Source organism: Homarus americanus, unplaced genomic scaffold (genome assembly GCF_018991925.1).
Source record: "Homarus americanus isolate GMGI-L3 unplaced genomic scaffold, GMGI_Hamer_2.0 scaffold34921, whole genome shotgun sequence".
NCBI classification, from domain to species: domain Eukaryota; kingdom Metazoa; phylum Arthropoda; class Malacostraca; order Decapoda; family Nephropidae; genus Homarus; species Homarus americanus.
In genome coordinates, this window is record NW_024741901.1 from 15,449,778 (window position 1) to 15,471,120 (window position 21,343).

Here is a 21,343-nt window from a genome sequence, read left to right on the forward strand (position 1 = left end):
GCCCTAGCAAGGGGGTAGAGATGGGTGATGATTTACACAACACTTCCTATTATTTCCCCTTGGTCCTCCCCTCCCTAAAGTAGATGAGAAAATTAAATGCTAGATATATAGAGTATCAATTATTCATATAATCTCATTGCTGTTTTACTATTTTTATTCTTTTGCCAGTGGTCAGTGCTGCTGATGAATGCGTGTTCTGGCTGGGATGAAAGACAGTTCCCACGATGCAATGAATTTTTACCTGAACGATGGTTACGGCATCGACCTTTTGGAAATATACATCCTTGTGCTTCTATCCCTTTCTCTCATGGCACTAGAATGTGTGTAGGTCGACGCATTGCTGAACAAGAGCTTTACACCTTGATGGCTAGAGTAAGTTATATTTGTTTTATAAAGTAACAATTTAGATTTAATTACTTTAACCCATTTGTTCCAGGTTTTAATTAAAGTACAGTTGAGTCTGGATTTACGCGGTTTTTGTTTACGCGTTTGGTCATTTACGCGGCACCTTGCCAGAATGAAATGTTTTAATTACACGGTAAATTTCATCATTTACACGGGTGAAGTATAATTTGTTTATTTACTGAAGATATATATGTTTTTAGCTCATAAAATATATAATTTACATTGCTGGAATCCTTACAAGATGGTGATCATTTTAAATATAAACATCTTAAAATTTGCATTAGACATACAAATTTTAGATGTAATTTAAGGATATGAAAATGAGCAAAAATTTTATCTTTTGTGCAGAATATATGATGTTTACATTCCAAATATTCCCTGTCCTGCAAGGAATCCAGCAATGTCAATTATATAAATCCTAACTTTAGTCTGAGGTATTATTTATTACTAAAAATGTAAATACAGTCGACCCTCGTTAATTCGGACCCCTTTAATCCGGATTTTGGATAATTCAGACAAAATCTGAACGAACTCTTTTTTTTTTTTTTTTTTTTTAGGAATATTACCTACTCGGACCTTAAGCTAAAATGCTGGTCCACCCACTGTAGGGATAAAACACCAGCGTCTTTTTGGTTAAATGTAACATCACCACTAGTGTGGGGGTGGGGATGCAACTTTTAGCTTCAGACATGAAAAATATTTACCATTTACTGCCAGTAAACAATGGAAACGTAAAATATGTACCAATTAGTAATGAAAAGTTGTGCAGTTCCTTCAGCAAATGAAGCTCACCAACTTACAATAGGCTAAATTACCTTACAACGTGTTTTCAGTAGTCTATGTTGAAGTTCTTAGCACAGGCTAACTTATCATATCATATATGGTATCACAGTTCTCATTGATCTACAAAAAATACCGGTAATAAAAACCTTTTCGATATTTCACACTTAATATAATACCCGGTAATCTACTTCAACCTCCTATTGTTTACAACGACGCATGACGCACCACCAGCTGTTGTGTATCAATCAGCTAGACGGTACACGAGTTTTTCGAATCGTTTTCAGTTAAAAAACTGTTACAACACATGTATATTTTACCTTAACTGTGCCTGAATGAATATACTCTCGGAAATAAATAGTAGTTTTGCTGAAACGTGATGTATTTGAATGTAAAATAGGATAAAATACATGAAGAAAACAAAAGATTTTACCTAACCTTCCGATGATCAAGAGAAGTTACTCGTTTTTTTAATAGTTTTTGGTTAAAATACTGTTATATTACAATGGTATTCTATTCATACTGCGCTTGATATAATGCATTCACGGAAATGTAATATTTTTCCTGAAATGACATACGTATTACAGTGGAAAGTGGCATAAAATCGTGACAAAAACAATGACTTTCGCTTTCTTTCGTTCAAAAGATGTTACCGTAATCGCTTTTCGATTGGTTTTCAGTTAAAAAACTGTTGTATTACAATAATATTCTATCCTAATTGACTTGAACAAATACTACAATACCATATTTCTGAATATTTTCATTAAAATCCATCCAAATCATTTTCCTTGTCATCGTCTGCAGCACCAAACAGCTTCTCCCAGTCCCCTCCTTGAACAGGGCTAGAGGGTACATGTTTTCCGAATCGTTTTCAGTTAAAAAACTGTTACATCACACGTATATTTTACCTAAACTGCGCCTGAATGAATATATTCTCGGAAATAAATAGTAGTTTTGCTGAAACGTGATGTTTTTCCCCAAACCATTTCTCTGGTACGGAGGGAAGGTGGGGGGTAGGGAGGGAGGGAGGGACCCAGCGAGCATGGGAAGAGGGGGGGATCGGGAGGTGGGGTATTTTGATTGACAGATAGTGTCTGGGTGAAATATAATTTGTTTACAGGTATTTACTGAAGAAATTTGTTTTTAGCTCATAAAATTCATACAAATTACCCGGCCAGAATATAATTTACATTGCTGGAATTCTTACAAGATGGTGATCATTTTAAATACAAACATCTTAAAATTTGCATTAGACATATAAATTTTAGATGTAATTTAAGGACATGATGAAAATGAGCAAAAATTTTATCTTTTGTGCAAAATATATGACGTTTACATTTAAAATATTCCCTGTCCTGCAAGGAATCCAGCAATGTCAATTATATTATCCTAACTTTAGTATGCGGTATTATTTATTAATACAGTAAAAGTCCAAAAATCCGGATGCCAGAAATCCGGACCACCCGAGAATCCGGAATTTTAGGAAATTAATATTTTGTTTTTGTTTTTTTTTTGTTTAGCGGGCTTTTGTCTGTATGTGCACATGCGTGAGTGCCACAGCTGCACAGCGACAACAAGCGACCACGTGGTCGCCACTTTAAAAAGAGCAATCAAACTGTGACTATGTAATTTTGAGTCCTACTCTTTCCATTTACAGAGTACTGTACTGTACAAGCCCATAATAAGGGCTCCTAAAGTAGATAAACTTCGTTGTGTGAAGAGAAAGAAGAACACGTTGAAATTGAGTGACAAACTTGAAATAATTAAGAAACTAGAACATGGTGTGAGCAATACTGTTCTAATGGAAGCATACGACATTGGAAAGTCTACAAATTATGATATAAAAGAGGCAAAGAATAAAATTCTAGAATTCACAGCCTTTTCCTTAAAACTGCTTGTTTTGATAAGTGAAGCATGCTATAATTGCTAATGAATAAACTATCAAAATATACCTGTTCATCTCCTCTTTATTCCTCCTTAAATTTGAATTTTAAAAGTACTGTACTGCCTGAGAATCCAGAAAATCCAAAAATCAGGACCAACCCAATCCCCAAGCAGTCCGGATTTTTGGACTTCTACTGTATACCTTAAAATCTAGTGTTTTCACCCAAACATTTCTCAGAGAGGTAGGAGCCAGCGAGCGTGGGAAGAGAGGGGGGGGGTGGGAGTTGAGTCCATTATTTGAATGGACATTAACCGGGCGACTGTATTTCTCTTAAATATTAATTGTGTGTGCATACCATCATAAAATTAAGATGTTATTTTTACTACAACGTAGGTATTGTGTCGGAAAAAGTGGAGTTTGGGGGTCGGCCCAGTCTCTATTTCAATTAATCCCATATGTTCTGTTATTTCATTTATGCTTTTCTCGTCTTACTCGAGCCTCCACGGGTTCAATTGACCGCGTAAATGCAGACTCAACTGTAATTATAAATAACATATACAGTACTGCAGTATAAAAATGTTTGTCTCCTTTTTCCAATTTGCAAAATATGTCGGAATTAATCACTCAGAGTACCATCCTCCTATCTGAGGGTTGGCAACCACCATCCTTCACTCTAAATGTTACCAATCCTCCAAGGTTTTGTATCTCTCTGGTGACCCAGTTTTTAATTTCATTCATCCATCCCAGTCCCTGTCTTCCTCTGACCCTCCTACTCTCAACTCTGTCCATTTATATTCTTTTCATTATGTCTTTTCGATTATTAAATGCTATTTTTGCTTGCCCTATTCTTGTTTTGATTTCTTCCATACATTTACCATCACAGTTAATGTTGCTTCACAAATACTGTATAAAAATTTTCCACTTGTTTAAGTTCCCTGTTGCCTACAATAATTTTTATATTAGAATTTGTTTCCATTTTGGAAACAACCATTAATTTCAACCATATTTTTCACCTTTTCCCACTAATTTGTTAACAAATTTTTATGATGCCTCTTCATTATCTGTAATACGAGCAGTATCATCTCCATAGCTTATATTTTATACCATTAACATTTAGTCCTTCATTATCACTTACAACTTCTCCCATTAAGAATTTTGAATATACACGTACTGTATATTACTGTATAAAATGTTGGAGAAAGAACACAGCCTTGTCTTACTCCTGTCTAACTGTGAACAAATTGGTAATTTCAGTATTTATACTTATTTTGTAGCTTCCTATTGCCAGTAAAGATTCTTTTTACTGTAGGTAATTCTAATATCTTCTGCATTAATGCCTAAAGTATTTTTCCAAGATTTCTGTAGGTTATATAATGTGCTTTACTTATCAAAACCTTTTTCAAAATCATCAAAGTAGATGTGCACATTTCTTTGGACCTCTAAAGCCCTTTCACTCAAAATTATCAAACCACTTTGCTCCTCAGATAACTTAGTTTCTAATCTAAACTTTATTCTACTTAAATTATGTTTAATAAAACTTTGCAGGCATGACTAATTAAGCTCATTTGTTATGAACTGGATGCACTCTAAGGCTCCTGGAGTTTTAGGTAATATTACAAATATATACTGATTTTTTTAAATCACTGAGAAGGTCTCCATTGAAGTACTGTATATTATATATAGAATTACATATTTTAGTCAAACATTTTATCCTGTTCTTGCCCATTTGTTTTATAAATTCTGCTGGAAGCTGATCAACCCTATAAGAAAGTATGCTACTATAGGTTGACAATCCCTTATCCGAAATCCTTGGGACCAGATGCATTTCGGTTTTCGGAATTTTTCGGATTTCGGAATGGTTAGTTTTTTTTTTTTTAGGGATCGGCCCACCCGGGCACAGGTCACTGACCCACATTAGGGCCTGGGGGCTAAAATATAATACAGTACTCCCTCTTTATCGACGGATTTTTTATCGACGGTTTCGATTATCGACGGTTTCGATTATCGACGGATTATTTAGCCGGATTTTTATTTTGGCTTTATTTGAACTCTGCGGGCCTTATTTGTACTTTCGCCGCTAGGCGGCACTAGTGGCGTGACTAGCGTCTACCCGCGGCCCGCCTTCCCTGAACACAAACATCAGCCAAGCCGCGTGGGCAACAGTCTTTGATTTTCAACTTTTGCTGGTGGTTCATCACATCAACTTATATCACCATGCCTCCCAAACGACCTGCTGCTCCCTCTGGATCTACACCTAAGAGGGCAAGACGAGTGCTGACGCTGAATGAGAAGAATGAAGTGCTGAAACAACTCGACAGCGGTATGAGCTATGCAGCTGTTGGCCGCCACTTTGGGCTCAACGAATCCAGTGTGCGTGGAATTAAACGACGTGCAAAGGATCTGAAGCACGCTTTAGCTTCAAGTGCACCAGTGACATCAAAAGTGACAAGCCATGTGCGTGATGATGCCCTCATTAAAATGGAAAAAGCACTGAACATTTGGATAGAGGACCTAAACCGCCGCCGCATACCACTTGACTCGAAATTTATTAGGCAGAAAGCTAAGGAACTTTATGATAAGTTTTCTAAAGGTGATGATCATGGTGTTGGTGATGGTGATGATCAGGGTGATGGTGATAATCAGGGTGATGGTGATAATCAATTTGAAAAAATTTGCAGCTAGCAAAGGATGGTTCGAGAAATTCAGACATCGTTATGGGCTGCATAATATAAAAGTGACTGGCGAAGCAGCATCAGCAGACACTGTGGCAGGGGAAGCATACCCTGCAGAGTTTGCTAACCACATAGCACAAAAGGGTTATAGGCCGGAACAAGTTTTTAATGCTGATGAGACAGGCCTATGGTGGAAGAAGATGCCACGCCGAACCTACATCTCTAAAGAGGAAAAAAGTGCCCCTGGATTTAAAGTTGCGAAGGACCGAGTGACAGTGATGCTATGTGGGAATGCGGCAGGGCATATGATTAAGCCCATGTTGTTATACACTGCCGCACGACCTCGGGCTCTCAAAAATAAAAACATGAACTTGCTACCAGTTTTCTATAGGAACAACAAGAAAGCGTGGATGACATCTGATTTGTGCGTGGATTGGCTGAAAAACTGCTTTGCTAGAGAGGTGAAAAATTATCTGGATGAACTTGGCATGGAGTTCAAAGTGGTATTATATCTAGATAATTGCCCTGGCCACTCTGAAGAACTCAAGACTGCCCACCCCAACATTGAGGTGGTTTTCCTGCCAAAAAACACCACCTCCATCATCCAGCCAATGGACCAGGGAGTCATTGTCGTGTTTAAGGCTAAATATGCAGAGAAGACTTTCAGCATGATTCGTGAGTGCCTTGATAAGGATGCTGATGTGACACCCAGAGAAATGTGGAAGAAATTTGATATTGCACAGTGCATAAACTTCATCGCTGAAAGCCACAATGAACTGTCGCAGAACTGTGTCCGATCATGTTGGAAAAAATTGTGGCCTGAAATTGTCCCAACATTCACAGGGTTCCCAACAGCCGAGCCTCAGTTACGCAACATAATAACTATGGCAAATGAAGTTGGAGGTGAAGGGTTCTCTGACCTAACAGCGGCAGAGGTGCAAGAAGAGTTATTGGGAAATGTTGGGGATCCATTTACAAGTGATGAACTAGAACAATTAGTGGAGCTGCAGGATGAAACAGAAGATGAAGTGAGTGATGATGAAAATAAGAACTTAACTTTAGATAATCTTGGTGAAGTAATAAGAATGAGTAAGGCCCTCTCTGCTCGTCTCTATGACATTGATCCCTCCCTTGATAGGTCCCTTAAAGCAAAGAGAGCTATTGAAAATGTTATGTTGCCATATATAGAACTGCAGAGGGAAATGAGAAGCAAGAAAGCACAGACCACCATCACCAACTTCTTCAGTCGCCGAGTGCCTGCCATCGCCGAACCTGCCGGCATTCTGCAACAGGAGGCAGAAGCTGCCGACACCTCACAACAACAAGACGTAGAAGCTGCCGGCACCTCACAACAACAAGACGCAGTACCTGCCCACACCCCTCAAGAAGATGCAGACCTTGACTAATCATACTCATCTGACTGGTCAGGCTTTTAATAAGCCTCAATCATCACACTTGTATATACTGTATTGTTTACTTTAAGGACCGATGTTCACTTCAATAAATGAAACCGTAAGTTTGCTAGTATTTTTGTCCACTTATTATATTATTATTTATACACTATTATTTAAGGTTATGTGTAAAGGAAACGCATTAATGCTTAAAGGTACATTTATTCAACATATGCTAATAATAGTTAGAAAAATTACGTAACCATCACGGTATCGACGGTTTCTTTATCGACGGCCGTTTACAGAACGTAACCCCCGTCGATAAAGAGGGAGTACTGTACTGTAATAATAATTATAATAATAATAACAATAATAATAATAACAATAACAATAATAATAAAAATAATTCATAGGTCTAGGTCGTGTTTCTCACTTTTGATCTTTTTTTCATTCTTGAATTTCTTTATTATTATTATTATTATTTTATTATTACAATATTATTGTTATTATTATTATTATTATTGTTATCATTCTTATTTTATTTTTGTGTATTTTTTATTAAAATTTTTATTTACTATGAATAATTATTATTATTACTGTATTATCATTATTATTATTATTATCATAATTATTATTACTATTACATTTTCACCCCCCCCAGGCCCCGATGTGGGTCAGTGACCTGTGCCCGAGTGGGCTAATACCAAAAAGAAAAAAAAAAAAAAAAAAAAAAATTCGGTTTTCAGAGCTTTTCGGTTTTCGGAATTTCGGATGAAGGGTTGTCAACCTGTAATAGGGTAAAATAATATTCAGTGAACTATAGATATATTTTTTCAAAATTGTGAGGCTTGAGTACAATTACTGAGAATTATGAAACTTCTCAAAACCTAAAAATCTTTCATATGACTCATGAATATGCCTGCCAAAGGCTTGGAGTTTAAGAGCTCATAGAAACCCAAACCCTCAATAGGTTGGGCTTAATCTGCAAATGAGCCTTCCACCCCTACTAATACTACCTTCACCCTTAAAAAGGCATTTACAAGAACCTGTACCTGCCTGAAGGCTAGTCACGATCAAAAGCAAAGCACTTGCTCAGACTTGCTTGTAAAACAAGTAGCCATGCATATTGACATTGTCTCAACATAATTTCATGGGCAGATCCAGGGAGGGGGGTCCTGGGGGTGCAGACCCCCCCACTTTTCTTCAGAAAATTCCAATACTTTTTCTTTAATGCAGTACAGTGATCCCTCGGTTAACTAGCGCCTCGGTTAACGAAATTTCGGTTAACGAATTCCTTACGAATTTTTCCCAACATGTTTTCACCTGCATTTGGCTGCCCACCAGCTGTAGTATTAGTCTGCCAATACAGTAGTCGGTTTTAGGGCTTAAATTCCTTACCATTTTAGTAAATATCAAGAAGGTTGTACTATTCAATAATTTTAAAAGTTTTATAATAAATTTTTTAGTCATTTTAACAATTATTGAACATAATTGAAGTACAGGAAACTAGTTTTTTGCGCACCAAACAGCCACTCAACACACCAAGCTTGGCGTCAGTTTGTTTACCAGTTCAGAGGAAGGAACATCTTGTTTGAGACTCTAAAATATAAATGCTTTTTTCTGTGTTTCCAGTCAAATTATTGGTCATTTTGAAATGTATTTTACATATTGATAATATATAGCACAGTGCAGTGTTGATTTAAAGAAAATAATCTTGAATTACACCAAGAGAACTAAAATTTTATGGGCGAAATGGCGGCATGAGGTGACTTCTCTTCCACCCCCACTACCTTCTCTTCTCCCTTCTCCTGCACCCCCATTCTAATTCCCATCATCATCATCAACCAGGAGCCTTCTACATGCACACCTCAAAGTAAGTGTACTTAACTGCATTTATTTTTAGTTTGTATGTAATTTTCGGTGAGCTGGAACCAATTACCCAAAAACCCATTGAATCAATGGTTTCGGTTAACAATTTTTTCTGTTAACGAGCAACCTTCTGGAACGAATTGTGCTCGTTAACTGAGGGACCACTGTACTATATTGTACTCAGGCATTTTTGTATAATAAAGAGTAATTACTATTGACCTCAGAATATTTCCTAATATCAAATACAGATGGCCTCAAAATGCTCATGATATTGGTTAGATTAAAAAAAAATCAGAAGGGGGGGGGAGCTTTCAGCATTCCTCCCTCCAGCTCGCTGTGCTCGCCATGTTCTCTCACCCACAACTTCTTGGACATCCCCCTTTTGATATTCCTGGATCTGCCCCTGAATTTTCTTGACTTCTGTCACTGAGAGTTTGTTAAGAGGTAGTGTAGTTTTATTTATGGTGTCTAATACTATCCATCTCTTTATATATGGACTGTCATTCCTTTGGGAGATTCAGTGAGTGTATGTGCCTTTTCCATAGATTGGAACTATTGGTATTGGTTTACCTGTCCTCTTCAAGTGTTACTATGCTTAGAATATGTCAAAGCTGAGGCAGGTTTAGTTTTTTCTCATTCTGTAATGCTTGGCCCATTAAGAGTCCTACTATTTCTATGAGTCAGAGGGCATTTTAAGTAATAGTCTCATGCCCTTGTCTTCAGTTTAACTAGCTGTATGTTTGGAATTTCTAAAAGTCACAAATTATTTAGGTAAAAGTTGTGGTTTGATTTATGTTCTGAACATGGAATTTTCAAGATTTTAGGATCAGTATCATCTTTTACCAATTATTATTTTCTCTGCTGTCAAGGCTCTGTGCCCCTCATTTCTTATGGCCTAAAGATCTTCTCACTGTTATTCCCTCTCTTGAAGACCTGGGCAAGACCAGGAAATTGCATAGTAGGCCTTTCTCTGTGTTTCCTTACTCTGACAATGTCTCACTTCAAAAAGCTGGTTTTCCGGCATCTTAGTGGTATAGATTAATATACCGGTAGTCTTTTTCTGTTCTATTTGTAATTTCTTTTTACAGTACAGTACTTGTATTTTTTAGCCCCCCCAAGCCTCGTGGGCTATTTCCTGTTAAAAAAATAAAATAAAATAAAATAAAAATGTAACAAGGACTATATCCCTTCTCCCATGGTAGTTTTCTTTATCAATTAAAAAGTGAGGGTTAATTTTAAAATCATGACCAGGTGATTCATCTTGGTAACTTTTCCTCTGATGTAATTTTTAAAGCAACAGATGAGGTGTTTCCTTCAGTAACCACTAGTTTACAGGCAAGTGGTTTTCTTATAAGTCAGTCATTAATTGATCTGAATTGAACTGGTTTTTCCTACCTTTGAATAAAGATAACTGCATATACAGTAGTACCCCGATTTACGCGGTCAATTGAACCCACAGGGTACCGCGGAAAAAATGAAAACCGCGTAAAGTGAACAACAGAACATATGGGATTAATTCCAATAGAGACTGGCCCGACCCCCAAACTCCACTTTTTCCGACACAATACCCATGTTGTAGTAAAAATAACATCTAAATTTTATGATGGTATGCTCACACAATTAATATTTAAGAGAAATACAGTCGCCAGGTTAATGTCCATTCAAATAATGGACTCAAATCGCCCCCCCTCCCTCTTCCCAGCTCACTAGCTCCTACCTCTCTGATTAATGTTTGGGTCAGGGAATATTTTGAATGTAAGCTTCATATATTTTGCACAAAAGATAAAATATTTGCTTTGTGTAAACCAAATTATTACTTTAGATCTAAAATTTGTATGTCTAATGCAAAATCCATGATGTTTATATTCAAAATGATCATCATATTGTAAGAATTCCAGCAATGTAAATTATATTCTGGCCGGGTAATTTGTATGAATTTTATGAGCTAAGACATATATCTTCAGTAAATAAACAAAGAAATATTCTTCAAGGACACTATCTGTCAATCAAAATACTCCTCCCTAGCTGGGTCGGTCCCTCCCTCCCTCCCTCCCTCCCTACCTACCAGAGAAGCGATTGGGAGAAAATAGTATATTTACATTTTTAGTAATAAATAATAACTCAGACTAAAGTTAGGATAATATAATTGACATTTCTGGATTCCTTGCAGGTCAGGGAATATTTTGAATGTAAACTTCATATATTCTGCACAAAGGATAAAATATTTGCTTTGTGTAAACCAAATTATTACATTAGATCTAAAATTTATATGTCTAATGCAAAATCCATGATGTTTATATTCAAAATGATCATCATATTGTAAGAATTCCAGCAATGTAAATTATATTCTGGCCGGGTAATTTGTATGAATTTTATGAGCTAAATAAAAAAAAAAAATATACTTCACTGTGTATATGAGTAGATGCACTGCGGAAAGTGAAAGTCCTGGCAAGGCACCGCGTAAATGAGAAATCGTGGAAAGTGAAACCGTGTAAAGCTGTAAAGCGTGCAAAGCGTAAAGCGGGGTAATACTGTACAAAGCTATCACAAGTCACTTTACTCTTTCTCTCAGTTAGAAAATGTTGTACAGGGTATTTTCCCTTTAGGGAGTAGTATCGCACTTAGGTATTTTATTCTGGTTAATGCCAGATGATTTTATTCAGCTGAGAGAAACCCTTACCACTTAATGGGTAAAAACTTATCTTGATTCACCCTTTAAAGAATAGTGTCACACTTAGATGTTTTATTCTGGCTAACTGCTGGCGATTTTTTTCAGCTGACAGAAACTCATACTACTCATTGGGTTAAATTTCAATCCAGTGCTTGATTGTCTTTTGTCTCATATATATTTTATATTTGGTTTTTGCAGACTCTTCACCGATATAATCTTGAATGGAAACATGGTGATATGGAGAGGACTTTCATGCATGTGTTTTCTCCAAAAGGTCCCCTACGGTTTACATTAACTGAACGTAAACGTAAACAGTAAGTAACAGTCTAGAGGTTTGATATACCTTGAAGATACAGAAGATATTACTTACATACCTGTAAGTTTATTACATCTATTCAAATATTTATAAATATGAAAGTAGTATTACATTGAATTACAAACTTTATACAGTATATATATATATATATATATATATATATATATATATATATATATATATATATATATATATATATATATATATATATATATATATATATATATATATATATATATATATATATATATATATATATATATATATATATATATATATATATATATATATATATATATATATATATATATATATATATATATATATATATATATACAGGGGGTAAATATATATACAGTATATATACAGTATACACACACACACTCCTCGACTTACGACCACCCGGACATACGACCGCCCCAGTCGTACCAAAAAATTTCCAAATTACATATTTTCGAGTCCCGACGTTAGTGATTGCGCTGTGTACTGACAAAATTTTCGTTTGTAATTCCCTTTAAAATGGCTGGCATGCTTAAAAATTAGAGTTTTGTGGTGCTGAGAAGAAAAAGAGACAACCATTTAAGATTTTCTATGTATTATCTTGGCATTTTCAACTTACGACCTGGATTTGGGTCCCTAACCCCGTCGTAAGTCGAGGAGTGGCTGTCGAGGGAGGGGACTAGCCGTGCCACATTTCCAGTTTGCTTTTATTTATTCATAATTATATTCTCATAAGATCAGCTTTGCATGGTCTAATTTCATTATTAATAATATAAAGCTTAACGAGAGCTAATAGGTGCAAAAGATGACACTTCACATGTGGCACGGATAGGACTGGCTGTTACCACATTTGCCAGTTTGTTTTATATATTCATTATTATATTCTAATATGATCTGCCTATTATGGTGTCTGTTTTATCATAAAGAATATAAAATGCATTATTTAATAATAAAACAAAATATGATATATAATTTTACTTCAAAATAAAACGACAAGCTGAATCAGAAGGGACTGTACTGTATATACGTAATCTCTTCTCTGACTCTGTCATCCCTCCCTCCATAAACAAGTGGGTGAGGGGTGGGACTGACCATGCCGTGTTTGCCAGTTTGTTTTTATTTATTCATTATTATATTCTCATGTGATAAGCTTCTTATGGTGTATGTTTTATGATTAATAATATAAATTATTAAATTTAGAAAACTTTTACACCTTTGTAATTTGTAACTTGACATCAAAATTAAATGACAAGCCAAGTCTGAAGGTGATCTCTGCCTCCAACCCCCATCATCTCCCAGAGCTTCCCTCACCTCCACTATTTGGTGAGTACAGTTTTGCAAAATGAACTTCCTAGCCTTTTCTAAAATATTTATTTAATAATGTAGTTGCAGTTATGTGATATTACTTGTCATTTTGGGAAGGTTAAGTTTGTTACCCAAAGTCATTCTAGAGTAAAAGTCTGGGGAGTCCAGTACTATATAGCGATTTTAACACATGTTAAATGGCATCTCTTGCACGTATTTCCGATGCTCTGACGTGTACCAGAATGATATACCCGCCTAAATGAGACCCCCACTGTATACGTTTTTGGATGATACAGGTTGTACCTCTCTAGTCCGGCAACCTCGGGACCTGACCGGTGCCCGACCATGGAAATTGCCGGACCATGGAAATTCACCCTTTTCCTGGATAGATAGTGACTTGTGCTTATGCCTGGAAGCACTAGCACCACCTTTTCTGCGTCATGGCCTCTTTGAAGACATATTGAAGGGTTAAATGTCGTATAGTAGCTTCTCAAATTTCGCGAGTTTTTAATTCTTAACGTATTTTATTGGAACACACAAAAAAATAAATAAATAAAAATTTTGACGGCGGAAACTTGAATTTCGACGGGTTTGAACGGCCCGCCAACGTGCAGACGACGTGCATAATCGTGTAAACAGCGTCATTTCTCTTATGTACAAAAGATTCATTATTGTTTATTACTGAATGTCTTTTTTATTGAATTAATGTTTATGTGTGCAAAATGAGCAATACAATTCATTAATAATACGTAGAATATTAAAACACACGAGGAAATGACATAGCATTGTTTTCGTTGATTACAAAACCAGTGACTGACTGGTTCTACATATAAAACTGAAGAAAATAAGACCTTGGTTGTAGCTGTAGTAAAATTAATATGGTTGTTTTAAGTAATGTTATTTAATGTTAATAAATGGAACAATAGAAGTAGCTAACGATAATGGTAAAGAAAAAAGAGAGATCGCGTATGTAAGTGCGCACACGTGAAAACATATCGTCATTACTTTACATAAGAATATGAAAGCAACACTTATTTACTGTTCATATATATTTTAATTAATGTTTCTGAATTTGTTTTTAATGAATTAATGTTTGTGTGTGCAAAAATAACAATAAAATTTATTAATAATACGTGGAATATTAGAGGAGACGAGACGGCTGCCGGCATTGTCTTTGTTAAAGCTTACAAAACCAGTGACTGATTGGTTCTACATATAAAACTGAAGAAAATAAGACCCTGATTGTAGCTGTAGTAAAATTAATGTAAAAAAATTAATATGGTTGTTTGAAGTACCTGTAATGTTATTTAATGTTAATAAATGGAACAATATAAGTCGCTAACCATTAATGGTAAAAAAAAAATTGAGACTGCGCATATGTAAGTGCGCACATGTGAAAACATATCGTCATTATTCTACATAAGAAAATGAAAGCAACACTTATCTACTGCTCATATATATTGAAGGGTTAAATTTTATACTCTGTATAGACAAGCAGAGAGAGAGAGAGAGAGAGAGCAGCCGAACTGCCGGATGTAAACAAACCTTAATTTCCCGCGGCTTTGTTGTTGTTTTTTTTTACGGGGATTAGCCCACCCGGGCATAGGTCACTGACCCACATTGGGGCCTGAGGGGCAAAAATTTAATACTCCTGTAATAATAATAATAATTCAGAAAGTAAAAAAAAAAAAAAAAAAGCTGCCTATCTACCTATTGGACAAACTAAAATCGTTCCGGACCACGGGAGTTTCCGGACCACAGAATGCCAGACTAGAGAGGTACAACCTGTACATACCTGTACATGAATATAGCTTATTTGATTTTTTTTTATGCAGTAAGTCCTCGCTTAACATCGGGGATATGTTCCTAAAAACGTGATGTTATGCGAAACAATGTTAAGCGGATCAATTTTCCACATAAGAAATAGATAAAATACAGGAGTTATGTTCCTGAGCCTCCCCTTTCCCCATGAAATACATGACATATACAGAAAATCATTGCCATTTCTATAGAAAATAGTGCATACATATACAACTACTAAGTTTGTATAGGTACTCACCGATGGGCGGAGGTGGTAGAGCGAGTGTTTGGTGGGTAGTGAAGTGGAGGAGGCAGATGGCGGGAGGGGAGGAGTATGGCGGGAGCGGAGGAGGAGGGTGGAAGCAGAGGAGGGCGGAAGCAGAGGAGGGCGGGAGAGGAGAAGGGTGGTGAGTCACTGAGACCCTGCACCGAGCTGAGAGAGCGTAGCGTGGCCAGACGAGAGAGGGTGATGTGCCATAAAAAGTAGTCTGTGACAATGGAAAACGACGTTGTACTGAGTTGTCGGGAAGTTAAAAAAATTTTTGGTATTTAAAGATTAGCGACGTAGTACCGAAACAACGTTAAGCGGGCCAACATTATACAAGGACTTACTTTACCTGTATTGAGGTATCTAGTATGCCGTACAAGGACCACTCCCTTCCCCAGTCCTAACCTCATCTCTAGCTGTTGCTGATATAGCGAGCAGGCATACCAACTTATCATGATGCACTGGGGATCAAATCAAAGCATTTCAACCAGCATTTCAAATTTTAGCGACAAAAAGTCTTATGATACTTTTTGGGGGAATGTACATTACAGTACCGTGTGGGTGATGGATAATCTTTGTATATTATTTAAGACTTTGAATGTATTTATTGTTATGTGAAAATCAGTATTTACAGTGCGCAAACATCTAAACCAGTTGCATGTTTGCGCAACACGATAGCACCGTAAGTATAGTTCTACAACAGCAAAATGCTACTATGTACCAGTGTGCTGTATCTTCATATACAAAGTCCATTGAATAAATCAGCTATTTGTTGAGGCATGTATTTTTATTGGTACACACCAAAAAGTACATACTGTACATTCATGTATAACTAGCAACGAAACCTCTTTATTATGAAGTTCGTTTTTCTCCTTTTTTTTTTGCTTAAAATTAAAAAGAAAAAATAATAAAAACAAAGATAACTATTGTACAGTACAATACAGTATAGTCTGCATTTTTGGGGTCAATTGAACCCGTGGAGGCCCGCGTAAAACGAGAAACGCGTAAATGAAATAACAGAACATATGGGATTAATTGAAATAGAGACTGGGCCAACCCCCAAACTCCACTTTTTCCGACGCAATACGTACGTTGTAGTAAAAATGACATCTTAATATTATGATGGTATGCACACACAATTAATAATTAAGAGAAATATCAATAATATTAGGTTTTTTAACACTTACGTTAGCAGAAAAGCTGGGTCGGCACACATGGATGGCGGCTGGTTCCGAGGCAGAGGGCAGATTAGTTGCCCTCCGGTGAATCACTTTCACTTTCACTACTCGCAGAGGTTTGTAGGGCCTCCCAAACAAACCCCTCAAAGTCCATATCCTCACTGTCAATATCACTTATCACTGACTTGGGCTGGCTGTGGTTGTGGTGGGTTGCGGGCGAGGAAGTCCTCAATACTACGTTGACGACTAGCATTGATGTTGTCGAGATAGATCTGGATATATGGCTCCATAACTTTTGTCAGATGGTTATTAGACATTTCATACCGATGCTTGTCTGGGTCGTTGTCAAGGATGAGCTTAATTTTCTTCCCCAACTCGATGATTTCCTTCACATTATCGTGGCTTGGTCCAGGTAATTCAATGTTTTTCTCTGGTGGTGGGGGTCCCGCGGAAGCCATTGTGAGTTGTGAGGGGAATAGCGGGTACAAGAGAGAACTGTATACGCAGACTGAGAACAATGAGACAGGCCCTGCTAGGTCAGCGACTTCTACCCTCTGGTGGCAGGACACGTCATGTTACATTAGACCAATCAGAGCTAGCGGCGGAGGGAATGCGTGGGTGGTAAGGATGCGTGGCCCAATCACAGTCCGATACGTCATATGACGTCAGCGATAACGTAAGAGCGGCCTAATGCGCACCACTCACCGCACCGCTTCCCGAGTATGGTCAAGAATGGACCGCGTGGGTAAAATATGGCGTGGCGGTCTGCCCTCTCCAGCCGCTCGCCGTGTAAATGATGAAATTTACCGCGTAATTAAAACTTCATGCTGGCAAGGCACCACGTAAATGACCAAACGCGTAAACAAAAACCACGTAAATGCAGACTATACTGTACAGTGATCTCCCCATTTGGCAGAATTCTTGGCCCTTGGAATTCTCCGATAGCCGGAATTGATTTTGAGCTGGAAATTTTCCAGGAAAATTCTGTCCATTCTGGGCATTGGATCGATTTTCCGAGGATGAAAATCAGGCGCATTTTGTAGGAAAATTCCAAGAAAATCTCTGTTCTATGGTAGCCATGCTGTATGTGGCAGTGAATTCACAATTTACTTTCTAGACCTTAGTCAGTTTGTGCACATAGTGCTTTCCTTTTATATTTTCATTTTGTGAGAGTTTTGAATGTGATCACCAGTGGTGTGAGAGTTAAGGGAATGTTCCGGAACTGCTATGCCTTACATTGCTCCAGAGTGAAGTTACACAGACCTAGTAGTTCGTAACTATGCAGATGAATTTATACTCATAAGTTTAAAGTCAAACTGGTACACACACAGATTTTCAATTAGAATTGATGTAACACAATCCCTGAGCTTAACAGGTGTCAATTAATGAAGAAAAAATTAAATTATAAGAATTAATTAAGAAACTTTGGCTGACAACACCAAGTTTCCTGGGTCAACATAGTGCCAAAATGCTTACAAGTGATGCAGTCAGTTAAGACTAGGTATACCCTCATAAACTAAAATAACAAAGTCTGTATGTAAGGCGGCATATCATATATTATGTCCTAACAGTTGAGACTGAATGTGCCAAGGACCTAGGTGTGTATGTTGACAATGAGCTGAAGTTCTCGGGCCATTACGAGAAGAAGGTAAATCAGACAAATAAATTATTAGGTCTTAAAAGAAGGTCGTTCAGATATCTAGACGGTCCGTCCCTCGTAACGATCTTCAAGAGTGAAGTGCTTCCCCATCTGGAGTACTGTCTTCCCGTCTGGTCCCCGAGATATGCTAGGGACTGTCAGTTGGTTGAAAATGCTCAAACTCAACACGAGTCTGTGATCAGATCTTAAAGCTTTTGTATAAAAATCTAATTTAGTACCTACATTCATTCCTTGACATCTACAAACAAACCAATCTTTACTTACACATAATGATTAAATCCTTTGATTACTGCCATACACGTGTAAGTTTTCTGCTTCAAAAGAAAATGTAAAAGAAGAAAAGGGAATTATAATGATGTTTTTGCAACTTATTGGTGAACATAAATGTTATGTTGATATCTTATTAATACTGTATATGTTTGCACAAATAAACACTTAAATTTTGGGCATATTGTACTCAAGTTAAATGTTATTGTATTTCAGGACCCAGATTCACAAACATGACCATAACTTTGATCGTATCTTTCCCCTTATCTTGAGAGGCTATGCTGACTATGATTTCGGTTTATACAGGGACCACAAGTAAGTTTAGTTCAGTAAGCTACCGCTAGTGGAGGTTGTGACGCATTTGTTTTGATTCCTCGCTAAACCAATCACCATTCCCGAAACAAACACTCTAAAGGAATATGAACCAATCACATTTTACCCACGCCAGCTGAATAAGCATAAAGTCACATAAAGGAATATGAACCAATCACATTTTACCCACGCCAGCTGAATAAGCATAAAGTCACACGTGAGAATAACAATGGAGAGACAAGTTTCAAAGACAAGAAGGCTGAATTTCTTGTATGAGATTTTTTAATAATGATAATAAAAATAATGGTAATAATACAGTACAGTGGTCCCTCGGTTAACGAACAGTTTGATTAACGAAATTTCGGTTAACAAATTACCTCCCATAAAGATCTTCAATTCGGTTAACGAACAAAACTTTGATTAACAGAATCCATGCGAAAAACACGTTTTGTTGTGAGCATCAGCTGATCAGAATAGATTATATGTTTACATTCGTTTCCAGTGGAGAAATATCAAGAAAGTTGTGCTCTTTAATATTTTTGCATTTTTTATATTACAATTATTAGTCATTTTAAAATTTAGTTAACATATTGATAATATATGCAGTACAGGGAACTAGTTTTTTGTGCGCCCATCAGCTGCTTAACTCAGCCACCAGGCGTCAGTTTGGCTTTGTTGACAGTGGAGTGAACATCAATTTTGTTGATGTCTTGAATATTTTTGCATTTTTACATTAAAATTATTGGTCATTCTGAAATTTAGTTAACATATTGATAATATATAGCACAGTGCAGTGTTGATTTAAATAAAATAATCTTGAATTACACCTAGTGAACTTAAAATTTTATTGGTAAACTTACTGCATCAAGCATGGGTCCCCTGAAAGGTGATTTCTCCTCCATCCCCACTTCCTTCTCTTCTCCCTTCTCCCTTCTCCTCCACCCCCACTTTGAATTCCCATTATCATCATCAACCAGGAACCTTCTACATACACACCTCAAAGTAAGTGTACTTTACTGCATTTTTTTTTTACTTTGTATGTACTTTTCTGTGAGTTGGAACCAATTACCCAATATCCCATTGAAACAATGGATTCGGTTAACGAACGACTCTGTGGAACGAATTGTGTTCGTTAACCGAGGGACCACTGTAATAAAAAATAATGTTAATAATGATAATACAGTAATAATAAAATTAAAACTAGCAATAATAGATAATAATAATAATAATAATAATGATAATAATGATAATTGAATGCGGTGCACAAAAAATTTTGTCTCGAGGGGTCAAGTATGGGATGTTTACACTCGGCAATTTTTTTAGTCCCCCACTGAGACCTACATTTTCTCTATGCGTACTCCGTTTCAGAAACCTCACAAAATCTCATATTGATGTTGTGTATACCTGTATATTTAAAATTATGAAAGAATGCATATGTGTTACCATAAGATATATAAACCTACTTATAGCTGAAACAGTTGGGGGAAGTTAAGAGTAGGAAAACACACGATAAATTGAAGTTTGAGAATATTTGTGCAGTGGCTCTGAATATGTCAACCCCCCCCCCTCAGGATGTGAGGAGGCTGGGACAAAGCAGGGCAAGCCTTGCCCCCTCTGGATCACACTAGTGAGTGAGAAGAAGAAATGGGAAGCTATTCGGCTGGCAAAATACTTAGCAAGGAGCGATGCATTTCAGAATACAGTACTATATTCATTCACCCAGATAGCATTGTAATACAAAGGGAACAGCTCAAAAAACTACAGGGCTTGAAGCAGAGAAGACGTTACTGAGAACAAATTCCGACTTGAAAATCATGCACACTAATGCTGACGCATTCCTTGATAAGAGAGAGAAGTTTGAAACACTACTGAAGAAGATACATCAACCCGATATAGTAGGTGTTGTAGAACTGTAGCACAGGAATGCGAGTTCAGTATTGATGGATATGACTCATTTAGGAACCTTTCTCAAACAACTTGCAAGAGGGGTGTTGTTATCTATGCTTGGCAAGACCTTAGAATCAGCCAGGTGAGGGTACAGGGCAAGGATGACTGCAGAATCCAAGTGGTGTAAAATTAAATTAAAGGGAAGAGACTTATTAATTGTCGGGTGTATCTACAGATCCCCAAACTGTAGCTTATTAAATCAATAGATCTTAAGAACCTGAACCCTCTCAGCCTCGAAGCCTGAGACACATACATGCATGAAAACTTACGCTCAGCCTCAGAGGTTTTTGCCAAAAAATCATTGAACAAATACATATATATTTTTGTTAAATACAGAATGCGACGTCTAGCTTTATACCTAGGTGTGTTAATGCCTAGCAATAACTCGCCAGGCCAACATACAGACAATTAAAACATCTAATAATTACTTAATACATAATATTAGGAGGACACGTCGCTACCTGGCATTTAATTGCAATTCTCAAAACCCCCTCCCGCACCCTCCATCACTCGCATTGCTACCGTCATCATCTTGCCTGGCAAATCAGCTGTAAATATGCACAAAGAAGGCTCCACTAATTTGTGTTGCAATAGCTCAAATACTAAGTGCCACGAGG

At 36.9% G+C, this 21,343-nt stretch overlaps 1 protein-coding gene across 2 annotated transcripts in view; it reads left to right on the forward strand.

The window, feature by feature from the left end:
- Positions 1–21,343, forward strand: part of LOC121876072 (probable cytochrome P450 301a1, mitochondrial) — a 149,294-nt gene that overhangs the window by 80,790 nt on the left and 47,161 nt on the right. For both annotated transcript variants that reach the window (XR_006090714.1, XM_042380982.1), the window contains exons 9-10: positions 169–372; positions 11,872–11,987. Coding sequence is in view for 1 of the 2 variants with exons in the window: in XM_042380982.1 (XP_042236916.1) it covers positions 169–372; positions 11,872–11,987 (320 nt within the window). In the remaining variant the exon portion in view is untranslated. The remainder of the gene's footprint in view (positions 1–168; positions 373–11,871; positions 11,988–21,343) is intronic.